Source organism: Corapipo altera, unplaced genomic scaffold, assembly GCF_003945725.1.
Source record: "Corapipo altera isolate COAL_440 unplaced genomic scaffold, ASM394572v1 77b, whole genome shotgun sequence".
Taxonomy (NCBI): domain Eukaryota; kingdom Metazoa; phylum Chordata; class Aves; order Passeriformes; family Pipridae; genus Corapipo; species Corapipo altera.
In genome coordinates, this window is record NW_020884933.1 from 742,889 (window position 1) to 759,501 (window position 16,613).

At 41.8% G+C, this 16,613-nt stretch overlaps 1 protein-coding gene across 2 annotated transcripts in view; it reads left to right on the plus strand.

Annotated features, from left to right (window-relative positions):
- The first annotated feature begins 16 nt into the window (after nucleotides 1–16).
- The window catches only part of ST7L (suppression of tumorigenicity 7 like), a 23,239-nt gene continuing 6,642 nt past the window's right edge, over nucleotides 17–16,613 (plus strand). Inside the window, exons 1-13 of one of the 2 annotated variants that reach the window (XM_027659991.1) lie at nucleotides 17–383; nucleotides 1,563–1,645; nucleotides 2,721–2,880; nucleotides 3,498–3,552; nucleotides 3,977–4,092; nucleotides 5,962–6,040; nucleotides 6,815–6,999; nucleotides 7,092–7,189; nucleotides 7,591–7,705; nucleotides 9,437–9,509; nucleotides 10,237–10,339; nucleotides 13,689–13,839; nucleotides 13,972–14,064. In XM_027659991.1, the coding sequence (XP_027515792.1) occupies nucleotides 191–383; nucleotides 1,563–1,645; nucleotides 2,721–2,880; nucleotides 3,498–3,552; nucleotides 3,977–4,092; nucleotides 5,962–6,040; nucleotides 6,815–6,999; nucleotides 7,092–7,189; nucleotides 7,591–7,705; nucleotides 9,437–9,509; nucleotides 10,237–10,339; nucleotides 13,689–13,839; nucleotides 13,972–14,064 (1,504 nt within the window). In that variant the 5' untranslated portion in view covers nucleotides 17–190. The remainder of the gene's footprint in view (nucleotides 384–1,562; nucleotides 1,646–2,720; nucleotides 2,881–3,497; nucleotides 3,553–3,976; nucleotides 4,093–5,961; nucleotides 6,041–6,814; nucleotides 7,000–7,091; nucleotides 7,190–7,590; nucleotides 7,706–9,436; nucleotides 9,510–10,236; nucleotides 10,340–13,688; nucleotides 13,840–13,971; nucleotides 14,065–16,613) is intronic. The other variant, XM_027659993.1, reaches the window with a different exon arrangement.

The following is a 16,613-nucleotide window of genomic DNA, read 5'->3' on the forward strand; positions in this document are numbered from 1 at the left end:
GGCAGCGCGGTCGTGGCGGAGCCGCCGCGCCCCAGAACCCCCGGGGAGCTCTCGCTGCTGTGTGGGCACCGCTCGGTGCGCGCCCCGAGCCCGCTCTGAGCACTGACGGGCTCCGCCAGCAGCCTCCCCGAGCCGGAGCCCCGCCCCGGTGGCCGCTCCGCCCCTGTCCCGGCGTGCCCGGTCGTTGGCGATGGCGGAGAGCGGCGGGAGCGGCCGGGGTCTGCCGTGCCCCGGGGCGGCCGCGGCGCTGAGGCGCTGGGAGCAGCTGAGGCGGCGGGCGGCGGCTCCCTGGGCCCGCGGGCTCCTGGCCGTGGCCGCGGGGCTCGGGCTCCTGTACGCGGTGCTGCGGGTGCCGCTGCGGCTGCGGGACGGCCTGGCCGCCGGTGAGGGGCTGGGGGGAGGCGGGACCCCGCTGTGGGGCCGGGGGTGCGGGCGGGGCGTCCCGGGATGTGTCAGCAGTAGGGCGGTGACTGTCACCCTGTACTGGGCGTTGATGGGGCCGCACCGCGAGTGCTGCGTTCTGTTCTGGGCCCTTCAGGACACTGAGGGGCTGGAGCGTGTCCGGGGAAGGGAACGGAGCTGGGGAAGGGGCTGGAGCACCAGGAGCGGCTGAGGAAGCTGGGGGGGCTCAACCTGGAGAAAAGGAGGCTCAGGGGGGACCTTCTCACTCTCTGCAACTCCCTGACAGGAGAGGGGAGCCGGGGGTTGTCGGGCTCTGCTCCAGGGAACAAGGGACAGGAGGAGAGGACACGGCCTTAAGCTGTGCCAAGGGAGGGTCAGATTGGACATGAGGAGGAATTTCTTCTTGGAAAGGGTGGTCAGGCCTTGGAAGGGGCTGCCCAGCGAGGTGGTGGAATCCCCACCCCTGGAGGTGTCCAAGGAAAGACTGGATGTGGCACTCAGTGCTCTGGGCTGGGGGACAAGGTTGGGGATCAAGCACAGGTTGGGCTCGGTGATCTCAGTGGTTTTGGGATTCTGTCCCACGGGCCTGTGGCACATCCCGGCCTCCTGCAGTGACACACAGAGCACATCACCCAGCCCTGGGGCTGGGACACAGCAGGCTCTGGGATGGGCAGCCCCAGGGCACTGGAACCATCCGGGGGGGTTCTGTCAGGCTGGAGCCCTGCCCTGGTCACCCCTGTCCCTCCCTCCTCCCACCAGCCTGGGGTGGTGGCAGGTGACAAAGCTGATGTGCAGTTTGGGTCCATACCACTTAATAATTGCATTCCCTGCCCTGTGCTGTCGATAGCAGGAGGTAGAGGTCTGTGGAAAATGTATATTCTTAGCACTGACTATAAACTGGCATCAAAACAGCCTGTTTTTGTCTTAAAGTGAAATAGTACATTTACCTAAAAATGTACAATGCTTTTTTTTGGATTGTGTATAAAACCTAATTGACTGTCAGAGATGGTTACAAACAGAAAATAATATATGGCAAGGATTCTCTAACAAAGTAGCGTTATGAAGCTATTAGGGCTGTAGTATATTATATATTAAATAAAAAGCTATTTCTCTTTTTCAGTTCTACTTGCTAAGTCTTTTTTTTTTGTTTCTCTTAACAGTGACTGTGTTCTTAAGCACTTTGACTCCAAAATTCTACTTTGCCCTTACAGTGACTTCATCCTTTATATCTGGGCTGATATTTGTAAGTAGTTAATTTTTTTTTTCCTAAACAACTTTAGGATCTCTCAGATTATTTCATGAGGGGTAAAGGGAATGAGTATCTGACTCTAGAGGGTGCCTTTGGGCTGGGAAGGAACTTGTTTAGTATCTTCTCTGATGAATTGTAACTACTCTTTTGCTTTGTGTGTTGGGGTGAGTCTGAGGAAATAACTTAAAATATATATTAGAATAACTTAGAATATGTATGTATTCTATATAAAAATAAATATAGAATCCCAGGGTGGTTTGGGTTAGAAGGAACCTTAAAGCTCATCTTGATCCACCTCCTGCCATGGGCAGGCAGACCACAATCATCTGACCCTCATACAGACCATGGCACTGCATATACATCTTTTGGGTTAATCTTTATTTTCAGTGTTAAAAGCTAAAGAAAATGTCTGTTCTCATCAATTAAACCTAATTACCAGGATGTGCAAAGTCTGTTTTAACAGATTTCTGAGCAACCTGGTCTAGTGGAAGGAGCTGGAATGAGGTGGGCTTTAATGTCCCTTCCAGCACAACCATTCTATGATTCTATGATTTGGGCTTTAAGGTTCCTTCCAACACAACCATTCTATGATTTGGGCTTTAAGGTCCCTTCCAACACAACCATTCTATGATTCTATGATTTATTCTTTTAGATTATTTTTGTGAAATGAAAACAAAGCTACACCCAGTACAAATTTGGTGCTGCAGGTAGGACTGATAAATCCTCACCAGATAAAGAGAATCTAAGGGTTTTTTGCCTCTGTTCCCAGTTTCCCTACACAGGCACTACTGAAGGGGTTTATGAGTTACCCCAATGACCTGGAGGGGGAGGAAGAGATGTTTGACTAAAATTTTACAAGTTTCTTTCAGTCTCTTTCATGTTCTGTGGCTGATCCTGCATGACAAGCCAGGCCAAGCCAGATCATTAATGCTACTTTGTGTGGAGATAAAAGTTCCATCTCTAGTCGCTTTGCAGGGGGATTTACTCCCTGTGGACACTCTTATCTCTCCTGTTTGCTGCAAGGGTGTCACCTAAGGGAATTTCTGGTGCTTTTTTTCCCCTGTGACAGGTGTTTGAGTGGTGGCACTTCCGAAAATACGGCACGTCTTTCATCGAGCAGGTTTCTGTGAGCCACCTGAGGCCCCTCATTGGGGGGGCAGAGAACAGCCCCCCACCCCCAGCAGCCTTCTCAGCAGGGGACAATGACACCAGCAGGCAGAACATGCCAGGTGATTGATTCCTGATGTATCCCAGCAGCTTTCCTTAAGCTTCAAGGTGGCTGGTTCACCTGAACTGGCTTTTAGTGGCTTTGGCTCTGCATTAGTGCTTGTGAAGAATAAAAAAAGCCTACATCTTATAAAGTGTTTTATTAATAATGGTAAAAACCCCTGAATAATAATGCATCTTTGTTCTAAACCATTCTTTATTAAAATATTTAGGGAATATCTTACACATTCAGCTAAAATTGTTTCAGTAACAATCATTATTTGCTATTCTAAATATGTGCAAGGTAAACATTGCACGAGTGTACATGGCAGTGTTTTAATCTTCCCACCATGTGCTTTTGTACCCCAGCAATGCTGGGGAGCAAAAAAAAAAATCTCTCCATATAAATATTATATATAAAAAAATACATGGACATGTATAACCTTTTATATAAATATACATTTATATTGTTAATAGCAGAAGTTTATGAAGAATATTATATGGTCGTGCTCAAGTTGTATAACAATAACATGAAAGCAGCTTTTGAAAGCAAAACTGTATTTCATTACTGCATTTCAAAGTCAAGGTAATATTTCCTGTGCTCTTCATTTAAAAAGTACTTTTATTTTTTACTCCCCAGAGTGCAAAGTGTGGCGAAATCCACTCAATCTTTTCCGAGGGGCAGAGTATAGCAGGTATTAATTACCTTACTTTCCATTGCATCTTTTTAAAATTAATTGGGGCCATGCACATGACTTGTTCACAGAACTTGCACTGGTAATGTCAGGAGACAGCTGGAGACCTGCAAGATTATAGGGGTGATTGATGCCAATCCTGTGTTTAAAAGGCACCAAGCCAAGCTTTGGCAGTGTCAATGGTAAGAATGCAAATATTACTGTAACTTTATTTTTTGTGAGAGTAAAGTAGGAGAAAAACTTTGTTCAGAGGTTGAGATTCTGACTCTAAATTCTCTTTTATTATTATGGCTGTACTGCAAGTCTCCTTGTGTTCTTTCATTGCAAAAGCTGCTTCCTAGGAAGCCAGTTCCCAACTTGCTTACAACGTTACAACCTTTAAACCTTTATAACCTGCCTCTTACTGAAATTTCTCCTATTAAAGGTACATGTGGGTGACTGGGAAGGAGCCTCTTACTTACTATGACATGAATTTGTCAGCTCAGGACCATCAGAACTTTTTCACCTGTGACACAGATGCCCTCCGGCCCTCAGATACAGGTACTGATGTCATGTGTGGGGGAGAGTGCAAAGAGGGTGTTTTTAATGAACTTGAGCATAGATCAGGCTTTCATGTCAAATATTTTGTGGGATTGCAGCCTTTCTCAACTGCTGAAGAGGTTTAATAGACGTACAGAATCATGGAATGGGTTGGGTTGGAAGGGAAATTAAAAGGTGATCAAGGTTCCCCCCCTGCCAGGGGCAGGGAAACCTTCCTCTAGACCAGGGTGATCCCAAGCCCTGTCCAACCTGGCCTTGAAATTTAGTCTTTAGTGAATCCAGTGAAATTTAGTGACAAGATGTTTTCTCACCCTGTGCATTCTCTACAACTTCAAGCCTGTCAGGATCCTGCATTTTAACATCTCACCCATTTCAAATAACACAACACCACAAACCTGGGTTGTTTTCCCAACAGCCAAAATACACTCTCATTTGAACCTCAGCAATGAACACTGCAGTCTCCAGAATTATTTTTTTTTGCCTTGTGTTCCACATGTTTAGTGCAGCAAATGTTCTTTACCTGGTTATTGTCAGTGTGGGTGTGAATTATTGTCAATTTGTCACGTTCTGGAAGTGTTCCTTGTCAGCTGCCTGTGACAAGCTTGATATGAACGATGTGTTTTTATTTCACAAAAGGGAGTGTATTGTCTCGCTTGCTAAGCCAAGACTAATATTTTGTTTCCAAATGAAAAACTCAAACATTTTTCCACGTTATTCTTGCTGGACAGCAGAAGGGTTTGTTCCAAAAGAAACATGTATAGATTCTTTGGTTTTCTTATCGTCCTTGAGATAGGCCAGATATGGAACTCCATGAATGTAGGGTTTTGGAGGTTTTTCAGTGTGAAAGTTACTTAGTTTTGCATGGAAAATGGTAGCTCTGAGAGTGTTGTTTTTTCTTCTGCTAAAAGTTGGTTTTCAGTCTGTGTTTTTCATTTTTCCCAGTTGGAAACATAGTGGGGAGGGTTTAGAGTCATTGCACTGAAATAATTTTGAATTCAAGCTGTAAATCAAACAACACTTTTGAATAAATTTCAGCCTTTTCAATTGTTCCCTAGAATACTTTCTAATTAGGTGATAAATTATTACAGTATAACTTGAATTGGCTTTGCTGTGTGATGCCACTCAAATATGGTTTGTAAATTTAAAAAGGAATTGTTTAACCCTTTATGATCTGACAGTTTTCTGAATAGAATTCCAGAATGGTTTGGGTTGGAAGGGACCTTATAGATCATCTTGTTTCACCCCCTGCCGTGGGCAGGGACACCTTCCACTAGCCCAGGTTGCTCCAAGCCCCATCCAAGCTGGCCTTGGACACTTCCAGGGATGGGGCAGCCACAGCTTCTCTGCACAACTTAACATTCAAGTGTGAATCTCTACCTGTGCAAGACACCCCTTACTCCATCACTTGTTTTCTTTGAAGTTCTGTTTGAAAGCTTAAATTAAAATTCTGTACAGGTCCGTGCAAGAACCTGTGTTTAACAATTGCTCCTGCCAAGCTTTCAACAAGTCTTGGGAAATGTTTCCAAAAATCTGTAGCAGTTTAGAAATTGTACATCTGCCTGGTTATGTAAGCTGTCTTTGTGCTCTGTGTAGGAGTTCTGAAATGGTCAGTGAAGAATCTTCCTGGTGGTGTTGCTTTCTTAGACTAAATTTGGGGTGTAATGAGCAGTTGCAAGAGTTTGATGCTCGTGGGAGAAACAAGGTGGAATTAAAACAGTTGTTTGCTCTTCCTTGTAGCAGTCATACAGTAAATGGGAATTTCCAGCATGGAAATGGATGTTAATTATCGAGCAGTGTGGCCTCCACTGGCTCCCAGGTGTTTCCCAGGTGTCTCTGTCCCTCACCAGCCTTTCCATGTTTTTCCAACAGTTATGCAGAAAGCCTGGCGAGAGAGGAACCCTCAGGCCCGGATTAAAGCAGCATATCAAGCTCTGGAGTTGAACAATGAGTAAGTTTATAAATTCAGCTGCTGTATGTCTTGTGGGAAAGACCAAGTGGAGGAATACTGAGCACATTATCAGTTTCTTCGTCTCATAATTCACTTTTAGCAAAGTTCTGAGTAGCTTAAGAGCAATTCCTGGGACTGAGAGTTTCACATGGGGCAGTTGCACTGAAGTATTGAGGTGTTCTATTAAAAATGGCTTTTGTGCTTCCCTTTTCTTGGTAAATATATTTTTAAATCTTTGTATCAACAGCAATAGCAAATGAGAAATTGTATTCAGATGTGGAACAGCCTAAATTGAACCTGAGATCCTGTGTCTCAGAGGTGGCATGGTGGTAGAACTGTATTTGGAGTTCACAGATGCCACTGCTGCAAGGGATTTAAAAATACTCCTATAGCACAAACCAGTTTCACCCACTATTGTGATCCATTTTGTTATGTTGTCTGGTAAAAAACTTTAAAACCTGGGTTTGGAAAAACAAACCAAACACAAAAAAACCCCTTTCCAGACAATTATGGACCATTTTTACAATTTCAAGGAAAATAATTTAACTCTCTGCTTTTCTCCAAATGTGTGTGTTTTTTTCTGTAAGATGAAACAGGTTTCTGTTTTTCCCACACTTACCCTTTAACTGAAGTCAATATTTTGGTACTTTATTATTGTTAGTGCTTAGATCTTAAACATAAGTGAAACCTGCCCATTTTTAATGCTTCTAGCACTTAGTAAAGATACTAAACTTCATCCCTCAGAATAACTAGTAGATTTTTCTCTTATTTCAGCTGTGCCACTGCATATGTCCTCCTGGCTGAGGAAGAAGCAACAACAATTGTGGATGCTGAGAAGTATTTCAAGCAGGCTCTGAAAGCAGGAGAAATGATTTACAGAAAGTCTCAGAACTGCCATTCCCAGAGCCCCCAGCACGAAGCACAGCTGAGTAAGGACTTGGAATCCCATAAACCCTTGGGTTTGTGTGAGCAGAAATGTAAAACTGAGGTAAAGTTAGGAGAGGTAAGGATTGGGACTCGATAGACTCATATTTTTTGTCTTTGTCATCAGGAAGAGACACCAATGTATTGGTCTATGTGAAGAGGAGACTAGCAATGTGTGCCAGGAAGCTTGGGAGAATAAGGGAAGCAGTAAAAATGATGAGAGATGTAAGTAAAAGTAAAAAAAAAAAAAAAGTGAGCAACTATTGTTTTCGGTCACACCATCCAAATTGATGGTTTCAAGTTCCTTTCTAGGCATCATAATTAATTTAACTGAATTATTTTCCAATGAGACATGCACATCATGGCTGGATGCAGCCTGGTCTAGTGGAAGGTGTCCCATGGCAGGGGTTGGAACAAGATGAGTCTTAAGGTCCCTTCCAAACCAAGCCATTCCATGATTCTATGGAATTATGCAGTTCTTTTTGTGCTGCTTCCCTTTCAGCTTCTAGCACTCTGAAAGAACAGAACATAGAAAAATCCTGAATTATTGTATTTATTTCTGTTAACTATTTCAGGGATTCAACTGCAGTCCTGTGTGTAATTCATTTCTCTTTCCTGATTTGCAGCTGATGAAAGAGTTTCCACTTCTCAGCATGCTGAATATCCATGAAAACCTCCTGGAGGCACTGCTGGAGTTACAGGCTTATGCAGATGTCCAGGCAGTTTTAGCCAAGTATGATGGTAAGTGGTGGCTGTTGGGAAATGTGGGTGTTTTTGGATAAGAGTAAAAATGAGGTGGGCAAGTTGTTTGCTCATGATCTCAGCTGGGTGACCAGATTCCCTCCACCAGTAACAAATAGTTGCTTCCTGAGTGCAGGTCAAGTGTTTCTTTTGACTGCTAAGGTCAAATTTAGGCAAGCTAAATTGCATCCAAATTACTTTTTATGCTTTTAAGTTACTTCTAATCTGTGAAGCAACCTTTGCTTTGATTCAAGGATTATTTTAATTAATCTCTTTTACATCCCTGGTTATGCCTAAATTCATCAGCCTTTTTCAGCCAGCACACAGCCCTGTAAGTAACTGATGTAAATAAGCTGGAAAAGGGAGTTTTCCTTTGTCATCTTCCAGGCTTGGCTCCTGTAACTCTGAAGTTGCTCCTCAGAGATGAGCAGTGTGCAGACATGCTGCTTGCCAGAGATTAGTGGTGGGCATTAAACAGTGTAGTTTGCTTTCACTTTCCACCTCAGCTAATACATTTCAGGGGTTGTGCAAGTCTAGATAAAGGTTAGTAAAACATATACTTATTTTTTTATTGTCCTGGAGGTTTTGCCACCTACACAGTGCCCACATTGTGAGGGTACAAAGTGCTGCTGTCAGAGCTGGCTCTTAAATCACCTTCACAGTGGAGGGACATAAGAGCAATATTTTATGACAGCCACTCCCAGAAGCTGTTGTGTTTTTTTTCTCTCCTGTCTCTGTTCTTTATTGCCTCAGGGAATCAAAAGTAGGATATTTTTTTTCCCCAATCCCTGTGCCTGTTGTGTGTAGCCAGCATGACACCCTGCTCCTGTTCCTGATCATCCACATTCCTCTGTGTGGATCCTTCTTAATTTATCACAACCATTTGTGAACATCAGGAACTGTGACACTTTCTTAAGAAAGAGTTGCTGATGTTGTTTTTTTTTTCCCCTAAGCATCTGGAAAAGTGAATGTGAGCTTCAAACTCTCTGCAGCACCCCTGTGTTTTGCTTGACACGACAGCCAGACTTGTAGTAAGTGATGGACAAGCCCAGGATGGGATTTACAAAAAAAGCAAGAGCCATCTGACTATACACAACATGGTACTTGGGAATTAGACCCCAGACTTTGTCTGCTTTTAAAGTAAACTTGTGCTGTGGAGTGCTAACCTTCTAATCTGTAATTGTCAGCTCAAACTTGGCTTCAGATATCCCACAAAGCTCCAACTAATAGAGTTTTTCCCCGTGGAACTGGAAAAGAGCGGAAATTGTGGTTTTGTTAAAATTTGTCTACCTGTCTGTAGTGTCATTTTTTTCTTCTTTTGGTCAGCTCCTAGTCAGCCTCTCAGTGTTGTGTAAAACTCTGTGCTAATGTACAGCTGCAAAATTAGGTAAAAGATTAGAAGCTTGTTTTAAACCTTTGTGGGTTAGTACAGGAAATATAATCTGGTTTGAGGTGTGTATTTATATATGTATTTCTCTCTTAATTCAGTTTTAGTTTCTTGGTACATTTAGAAGAAAAAAAAATGATGCTTTACCACCTAAATACTGAGTTTTCAATCTGAGACTGGCTGTGCAAAGAAATTCAGAGTTTCTAATCACAGCTGAAGTGTTCCAGGTGTTACATTCATTGTCTCATGTGCCTGAGTAAAAATCTTTAAGCTCAGAGGGTGTGGGTTTAAAATGTTTGTCTTGCCTTAGAATCTTACAGCTTAATTATTTTATTTTATCATAGATATCAGTCTTCCCAAATCAGCAGCAATATGTTACACAGCAGCCCTGCTAAAAGCCAGAGCTGTTTCAGAAAGGTAAGCAACCGTGTGTGTGAAAACAGTGGTTTGTTGCTAATCTTCTGTAAAATATGGAGTAAAAAGGTCTAAATCTTTTATGTTTTAAAGTTACTTCTGATCTGCAAAGAAATCTTTGCTTCCATTCAAGATTATTTTAATTTTTTTCATCTCTTCTACACCCCTGCTCATACCTAAATATGTAGCAGTTACATTTTTAAGAGCAAGTTCAGTGTGTTTATATATACACATATATGTGTGTGTAATTAAATGTGATTTAAAGCTCCTTTCAAGCATCCACAAAGTTAATACAGGTTGTTTTTCAAGAGCCCACATGTTGGCCAAGTGCTTTTATGAAGGTTCTGTTTTCAGTGCCTTGCTTGGGATTTCCACCATTTTTTTGGGGTGGGTGCAGGATATTTGTGGTAGTTGGTGCTGGCATTTCACTGTGGTTCTGGTCTGTGGAAAGCTGGGTCCAGCAGGTGATGCTGTAACAGTGAGGGGAAAATTTAGGCACTCACCTGACATGATTGACATCAAATTTCAAACATACCTGTGTCACATGGGCATGGAGGGACAGGCAAGGTACCTGAATTAACATGCACATTTTTCTCCTAGAAGGATTTGTTCATCCTTCTTGATAAATCAGCCAATTTCTTAACGATCTCCAAGCTCACCAATGCAAATAAACACCTGCTTAGGGTTTATTATTTATTACTTTTGTTCAGTGTGGGTTTTTTCCCTTCAGGTTCTCCCCAGAAACTGCCTCCAAAAGAGGGCTCAGTACAGCAGAAATTAATGCTGTGGAAGCAATTCACAGAGCTGTGGAATTTAACCCTCATGTTCCAAAGGTAAAGAGTATTTTATTTTCTATTGGACCACTTTGATTGTATTCTAAAAAAAAATACCATGTTATAATGTCATTTTGTTATTGGAACTGGTTATAACTCCAGCCCCAGGTTTTCTTGAAACTGGTTGTAACTCCAGCCTTGGAGTTGTTAAATGGATTGTTATTTATATCTTAAATATTTGGTGACCAGAATTAGGGTTTGGGTGTTTTTTTTTTTTTGCAATAGATGATGTTAAAAGAGGGGTTTTTGCACAAAAAAATTTGACTTGGAATTCCCTAACTCATTGGAAAATGAGTTGTATACCAGTGAGGTATTACTGAAGGCCCTTTATTCTGTAAGGGTATTATTTTCTTCCCCACTGTGACCCACTGGGTGAGTTACTTCATTTGTCTGTGCCCTTGTTCACTTGTTTGCTTTGACTATGAGCATTTCAGAGCTTTAGGCATTAATTAATTTTGTAGGCATTAATAAATGTAGGTATTTAAAGTCACAGAATCCCAGAATGGTTTGGCTTGGAAGGGACCTTAAAGATCATCTCATTCCAAGTCCCTGAAGCCAAATTAAGTTCTCCAGACAATAACCACTCTAGTATTCCAAAAAACCTTTATTCTACTCTGCTTCCAAGCATGGGCTCCACAGTTCCTGAGAGCTCTACAGTCAGTTCAGTGTGTAACCAAGATGCAGAGTCTGCACCACCCCAGGCTGGATTTAATATCTGGCATCACCTGAAGCAGCCAAAGCACGGATTCCAGGGGTGAAAATAAAACCTTGCAGTGCTTTTTTTTTTTCTTTTACAGTCCCAGGGCTGGTGCTGGGTTCAGTGTGAACCCTTGAATGCAGGAGGTTGGCTCAGTGCTGGGCCTAATCCTCTGCAAATGATGCTGGAGCCCCAGTGGCTGGAGCTGTGAAGGCTGGAATGATGTGACTGCTCCCTTCTGTCTGCCTGTCCAATCCAATAGAATGTGCACAGGGAGAGCTAATTGCTGGGAGAAATTGCTGCTTCTTTGCATGACTGATCAAGAGCAGGGCAAGTTCATTTCAGACAGTCTCAGACAGATTTTTGTGGTTTTTTTTTTTTTTTTTTTTTAGCCCCTGCCTTGAGGGGGCAGAAGATTATAAAGCATTATCATTATCGAGAAGTTCTTTTAGTTGGGGTGTCCTCCCATTGTTTCAGGAGCCTCAGGTACCTTTTTAAAGAAGTTAGGGATCATTTCAAACAGGCTCTTAGCAAAATATGGTCTGTAGTTCTGCAGACCAGCGTGGAAGCTGATTCCAGGTTTCAGTAATTTCATCTTCTCTTCTAATTGTGGATCTGTCCAGCCTTTTTTTTTTTTTTTTTTAAATTGCAATATTGCCTTGAAAAACCAATTTATTGGATGACAGGGCAGAATTTTATTGATCCAGGCTGCCTAGAGCTCTGAAATGCTCATAGTCAAAGCAAACAAGGGCACAGACAAATGAAGTAACTCACCCAGGGGGTCACAGTGGGGAAGAAAATCTGATTTTTGAATTTGCACCCTGTCCTGTCCCGTGGACTAAAAATAAATGAGTGTGTAAAGTAGAAATCCCTTTGTTCTTGGAGCTGATGGTTGTCTTTGCACATAACATCATTTTGCATGAGGAAAATAAAATAAGGTTTGTTTCTCTTTGTTCCCAGTTCTGCTTTTACAAGGCTGGGGTTTGTTTGGAAAGTTAGAACCAGCTGGAAAACTGGTCCTCTTAAGGCATTTCCAGTTAGGGATCTGAAACTGCATTTTGGTGCTGGAGGAAACAACCTTTTCCAATCCTATTTTGAATATCTCCGAGATTTTTATAGTGTATAAAGACTTCAAAACCCCAAGATACTTTCAGCACTGAGACACCTTGCCTGTTTTAGGCTTAACCATGGACATGAAAACCTGCCAGACTGTGGAGTTTCTCTGTTTGTGTGCTAACATGGGCTCAGAGAGAGCCAAAGCCTGGAGCTGAGCATTGCTGTGTTGTGGCAATACTTGCAGTGGGGCTTCCCCACCACTGCTGGGTTTATATTCCCAGTCAGCACAATGGAAAAGTGGGCACTGTGGAGAGCAGGAGGAGTCAGGTCAGGGGTCAGATATTTGAGACCATTTTCCCACAGCAGCCCTGTGTGCCAGTGATCCTTTACTGTGTTAAAAAAAAAAAAAAAAATTAAAAAAAGAAAAAAAAATTGAAGAGGATTAGAGGGGATTAGCAAGAATATTACCCTCCAGAGTGCAGGCCCAAGGCACTGAGAGAAGAACCTAGCCAGGCAGTAAATGTGCTTTATTTGGCTGGGGCACAACCCCTCCTACATTCCTTGAAGAATCTGAATGGGAAAAGTTAAGTCCTCAAACTGGATTAGTAAATAATCTCATAGTTTGTGGCATCTGCTGAAATAAATCGGTGAGTTTGCTGCATTCTTACACTTTGGGGGACACCCCAAGGAATTGCCACGTTGATCAAAGGTGTGGATTAATTTGGCTGTTATTGGATGAGACACTGTGTGGTAGGAGAGGACAACCCACAGGTAAATACTAGAGCTGAAACTGTCTTTTCATTCTTGTAAAAATTACTCATCTGTTTTTAAAACCTGAGTTCAAATGAATACCTGGCTTTTTTTTTTTTTTTTTAATGTGCCACGATAAAAACGTGGTGCACTGAAAAAAATTGCATGTCCTGTGTTGCAAAGGAAATGGGAAATGATTAATCCTTGTGTTCTTTGACCCTTCTGAGCATCAGATATTCTGCTGATGGAGGGAGAAAGCTGAAATTGAAAAAATCTGAAATCAGAGATGCTTTGTGGTAGCCCAGTAAAACCACATTAAAAGAAGATTTTTTTCCCTGGTTTTGGTTTATTATTCTTCCTTGGGTTTAGCACACTGACACTTTGGGTTTGCTGCTCATACTTGAGGGCTAACAAATCCTCAGCCTCCTGCACTGAAATGCTCAGTGATGAAATAATGAGCAAAAATACCGTTGGTTTGGGGTTTTTTATCAGCCTAAATTTGTCCCTCACTGGTATTGCACCTGCAGCATTCTACTTATGTCTGTTCCACAGGAATGTATTTTTATTTTACCTTACTGAAGCTGTATTTTTTTTCTCGACTTTTTTTTTTTTTCTTTTTTTTTTTAATATGTGAAAGTCCCAATTTCAGATTGTTGAAGGCAGGAGTGTATTTTGCTGCTTTTCCCTTCCCAATCCTGGCTGCTCTGGGTCAGGGTTGGGCCCTTCCCTCCCCAGGTGGCCCCTGGGATTTGCTCAGTTCGTGCCTCGATCGGTCGCTTCCATTTCACAGTTCAAGGGTTTGGTGTGTTCCACGTAACCAAATGTGCTTTGCATTTGTCCTTTCAGTATTTACTAGAAATGAAGAGCTTAGTGCTGCCTCCAGAGCACATTCTGAAGCGAGGGGACAGCGAGGCAGTAGCCTATGCTTTTTTTCACCTCCAGCACTGGAAGAGGATAGAAGGGGCTCTAAATCTGCTGCACTGCACATGGGAGGGCAGTAAGTATCTCTCCTTTTATTGTTTGCTGTACAGTAGACTAATCTGTGTGGCTTTTATTCCCCTCAAACACAATTGGTTCTCTTTGTGAGAAGCTGGTTAAATACAGGTCTGATGTCCCACTCTTTTTGCAGCATTTAGGATGATCCCATACCCACTGGAGAAAGGACATCTTTTCTATCCCTACCCGAGCTGCACCGAAACTGCAGACAGAGAACTGTTGCCAAGTAAGTGGTTTCTAAGCAGTAATGATAATAAAACACAAGCTAAGGACATGTTCAGTTTGTGGTATTCTGTATTTACCTTACTGTGATTTTTTTAGTTGGAGCTTCCTGTGAAGGGGATTCAGCTATTTGTTGATGTCCCTCCCAAAAGATCCTGAAGCACTTGACGTGTGTGTGTGGTAAATGTCAGCTTGATGCTGTAATAGCCTAAATCCTTCAGAGATCAAATCTGTGTGTGGGACATCCAGACTGAGGCTGGCCAGCTTTGAGAACAACAAAATGGACCATTTTTTTTCTACATACTTTGGAAAGAAGTCATGGATTTGACTCCTGTTGTAGCAAAGAATCAGTGCATGGTTCCAGTCCTGCTTTTGGGTCTCCATCAGAACCTGTGACCTTACAGAAGTTAATCTATATTTTCATAGAACATGTATTTATTTCTGTCATTAAGTCATTGGTCCACATTTGTCTGCTGGATGCCTCCTGGAACTTTTTATCCATGTATATCTGTGGATTTGCACTAATATTTGATGCTGAAAAGTAGGTCTTGTCCAGCTGCTCACTGCTTCAAGGTTATTTTGTGCAATTATGACCCTACATGGTTGGGTTTTTCTCCTTTGAGTAAGGCAAATAAACTAAATCACTACACCCTGTGCTCATCATATTTAGGAAAATACCATTAATTTAGAGTAGAATTGGACTCTTAATTGTACATCTTAATAGAATTCCTTTGGGGCTGAACTTGTACACAATTCCCATGGGACTGGAAAGAGCTACTGCAAAAGCCCCAGCAGACCCACAGAGCCCACAGCTGTGGAAAGGAAAAGTGCACATACTTGTTTCTATTTAAAAGCCTGAAGTTATATTTAAAATGTGTAATTTAAATTTGCCCCCAGACTGCTTTAAATTACTCATTTCTCACTTATGCAGGATATTGCACAAGGAATTCCTTGGTTAGCAACTAACCCTAAATTGTAGACTTCCCAGCATAATTAAACACCAACACATGCAGATATTTCAACAGGATCACTCACGCATTCCTGTTATGTTTTAAATATAAAACTACCCATAAATAAAATCATCTTAACACTTTTATTGCGCTACTTCCTCGAGAAGTCTTGACACTTAATTTTTTTAAATTTATCTATTTAAAATAATGTTGACCAAATCAAGGATTCAGAAATCCTGGATTGGTCTATGAGTAACAACTCTCAAATGCCTGTGAATGTGTAGAGTTATCTTGGGTTGTCCTTACCTATTTTGGATTTGGTTTAAATTTCCCAGTGTAGGAAAAGCCAGTGCACAAAAAAAAATTATTCCTTTTTTTTTTCTTTTTAACACTTTCCTAAGTTATGTTGGGACCTTTCCTAAATTATATTGCTCCATGCTTTAAAAATGAGGTGAGTTTTTAGGTAGTACGAATCTCTGAATAACATTAACATCTCTGATGGGTGTTAGACATGGATCTCCAAATGTTCTACTTCATTGTGCTCCAAAATCAAATCATTAAAAGCAAAAAAACCCCAAGCACTTTGCCATTTGCAGTAGCACAAAGGCACTTTTGCTGGGCTTGTTTTCTAATGATGCTTTCATGTACCAGCATTCAAAACCAGAAACTGGGAGGGTAAAGTGTCTTCTTCCCCTTCAACCTTCAGTTTAAAAAGAATACAACTGGACTTGCTTCTGGCTTTAAAATTTGAGGGGTTTGTTAGATTTTAAAAACAGCCTGTCAAGGAGTGCAGCCCTTTCATGATTACATATTGTTAGAGAAACTTTGTTTTGTTTCTTTTCATTTAAAAACCCTCTCAAATCATTGGATGGAAGTCAGAGCTGCAGGTATTTAAAGCCAGTAATTGCAAATTCACCGAGCAGGTCCTCAGCTGGTGACCAGTAGTAGTGTTGTGAGTGCTGAAAGCTCCACATGCCACCCTTAGCCTGGGCTAATCACCTGCTTTGGATTTGGTTACCACAGATTGGAAACTGCAAGGAGCTGCTATGTGCAGAATTTATAACCCAGTCCTGGGGCTGTTTTCTTTGGGGTCTGCTCTGTCAGCTGCTCTGAGCAAATTTACTGTAGCCTACAACCAGAAATCCTGGAGAAGTATTAAGCAGCTCCCTTGTATGTACAACGTGCTGGTGGTTTTGTACTTGCTCAGCTTCTCCCAGGGTGGGGAGATGTGCTGTTCCCTTCAGGTGACAGGATTACTGCTCCAGAATTGTTTTAATTGCTCTGGGTAATTTTGAACAGCTTGTGAATTTTTACTTCCCTCTGTCCTGTTAAAAGACCGTGCACCAAAAACTGAGCCTGAAGAAGTGCTTTGAAAATAAAGGCCCAAGTGAAAAAGAAAACTGGAAAGAGAATATTAATAATGAAGACAAAGGTGTAATAATTATTAATAATGAAGACAAAGGTGTAATAGCTATTAATAATGAAGATACAGGTGTAATAATTATTAATAATGAAGACAAAGGTGTAATAACTGTTAAAAATGAAGACAAAGGTGTAATAACTGTTAATAATGAAGATAAAGGTGCAATAACTGTTAATAATG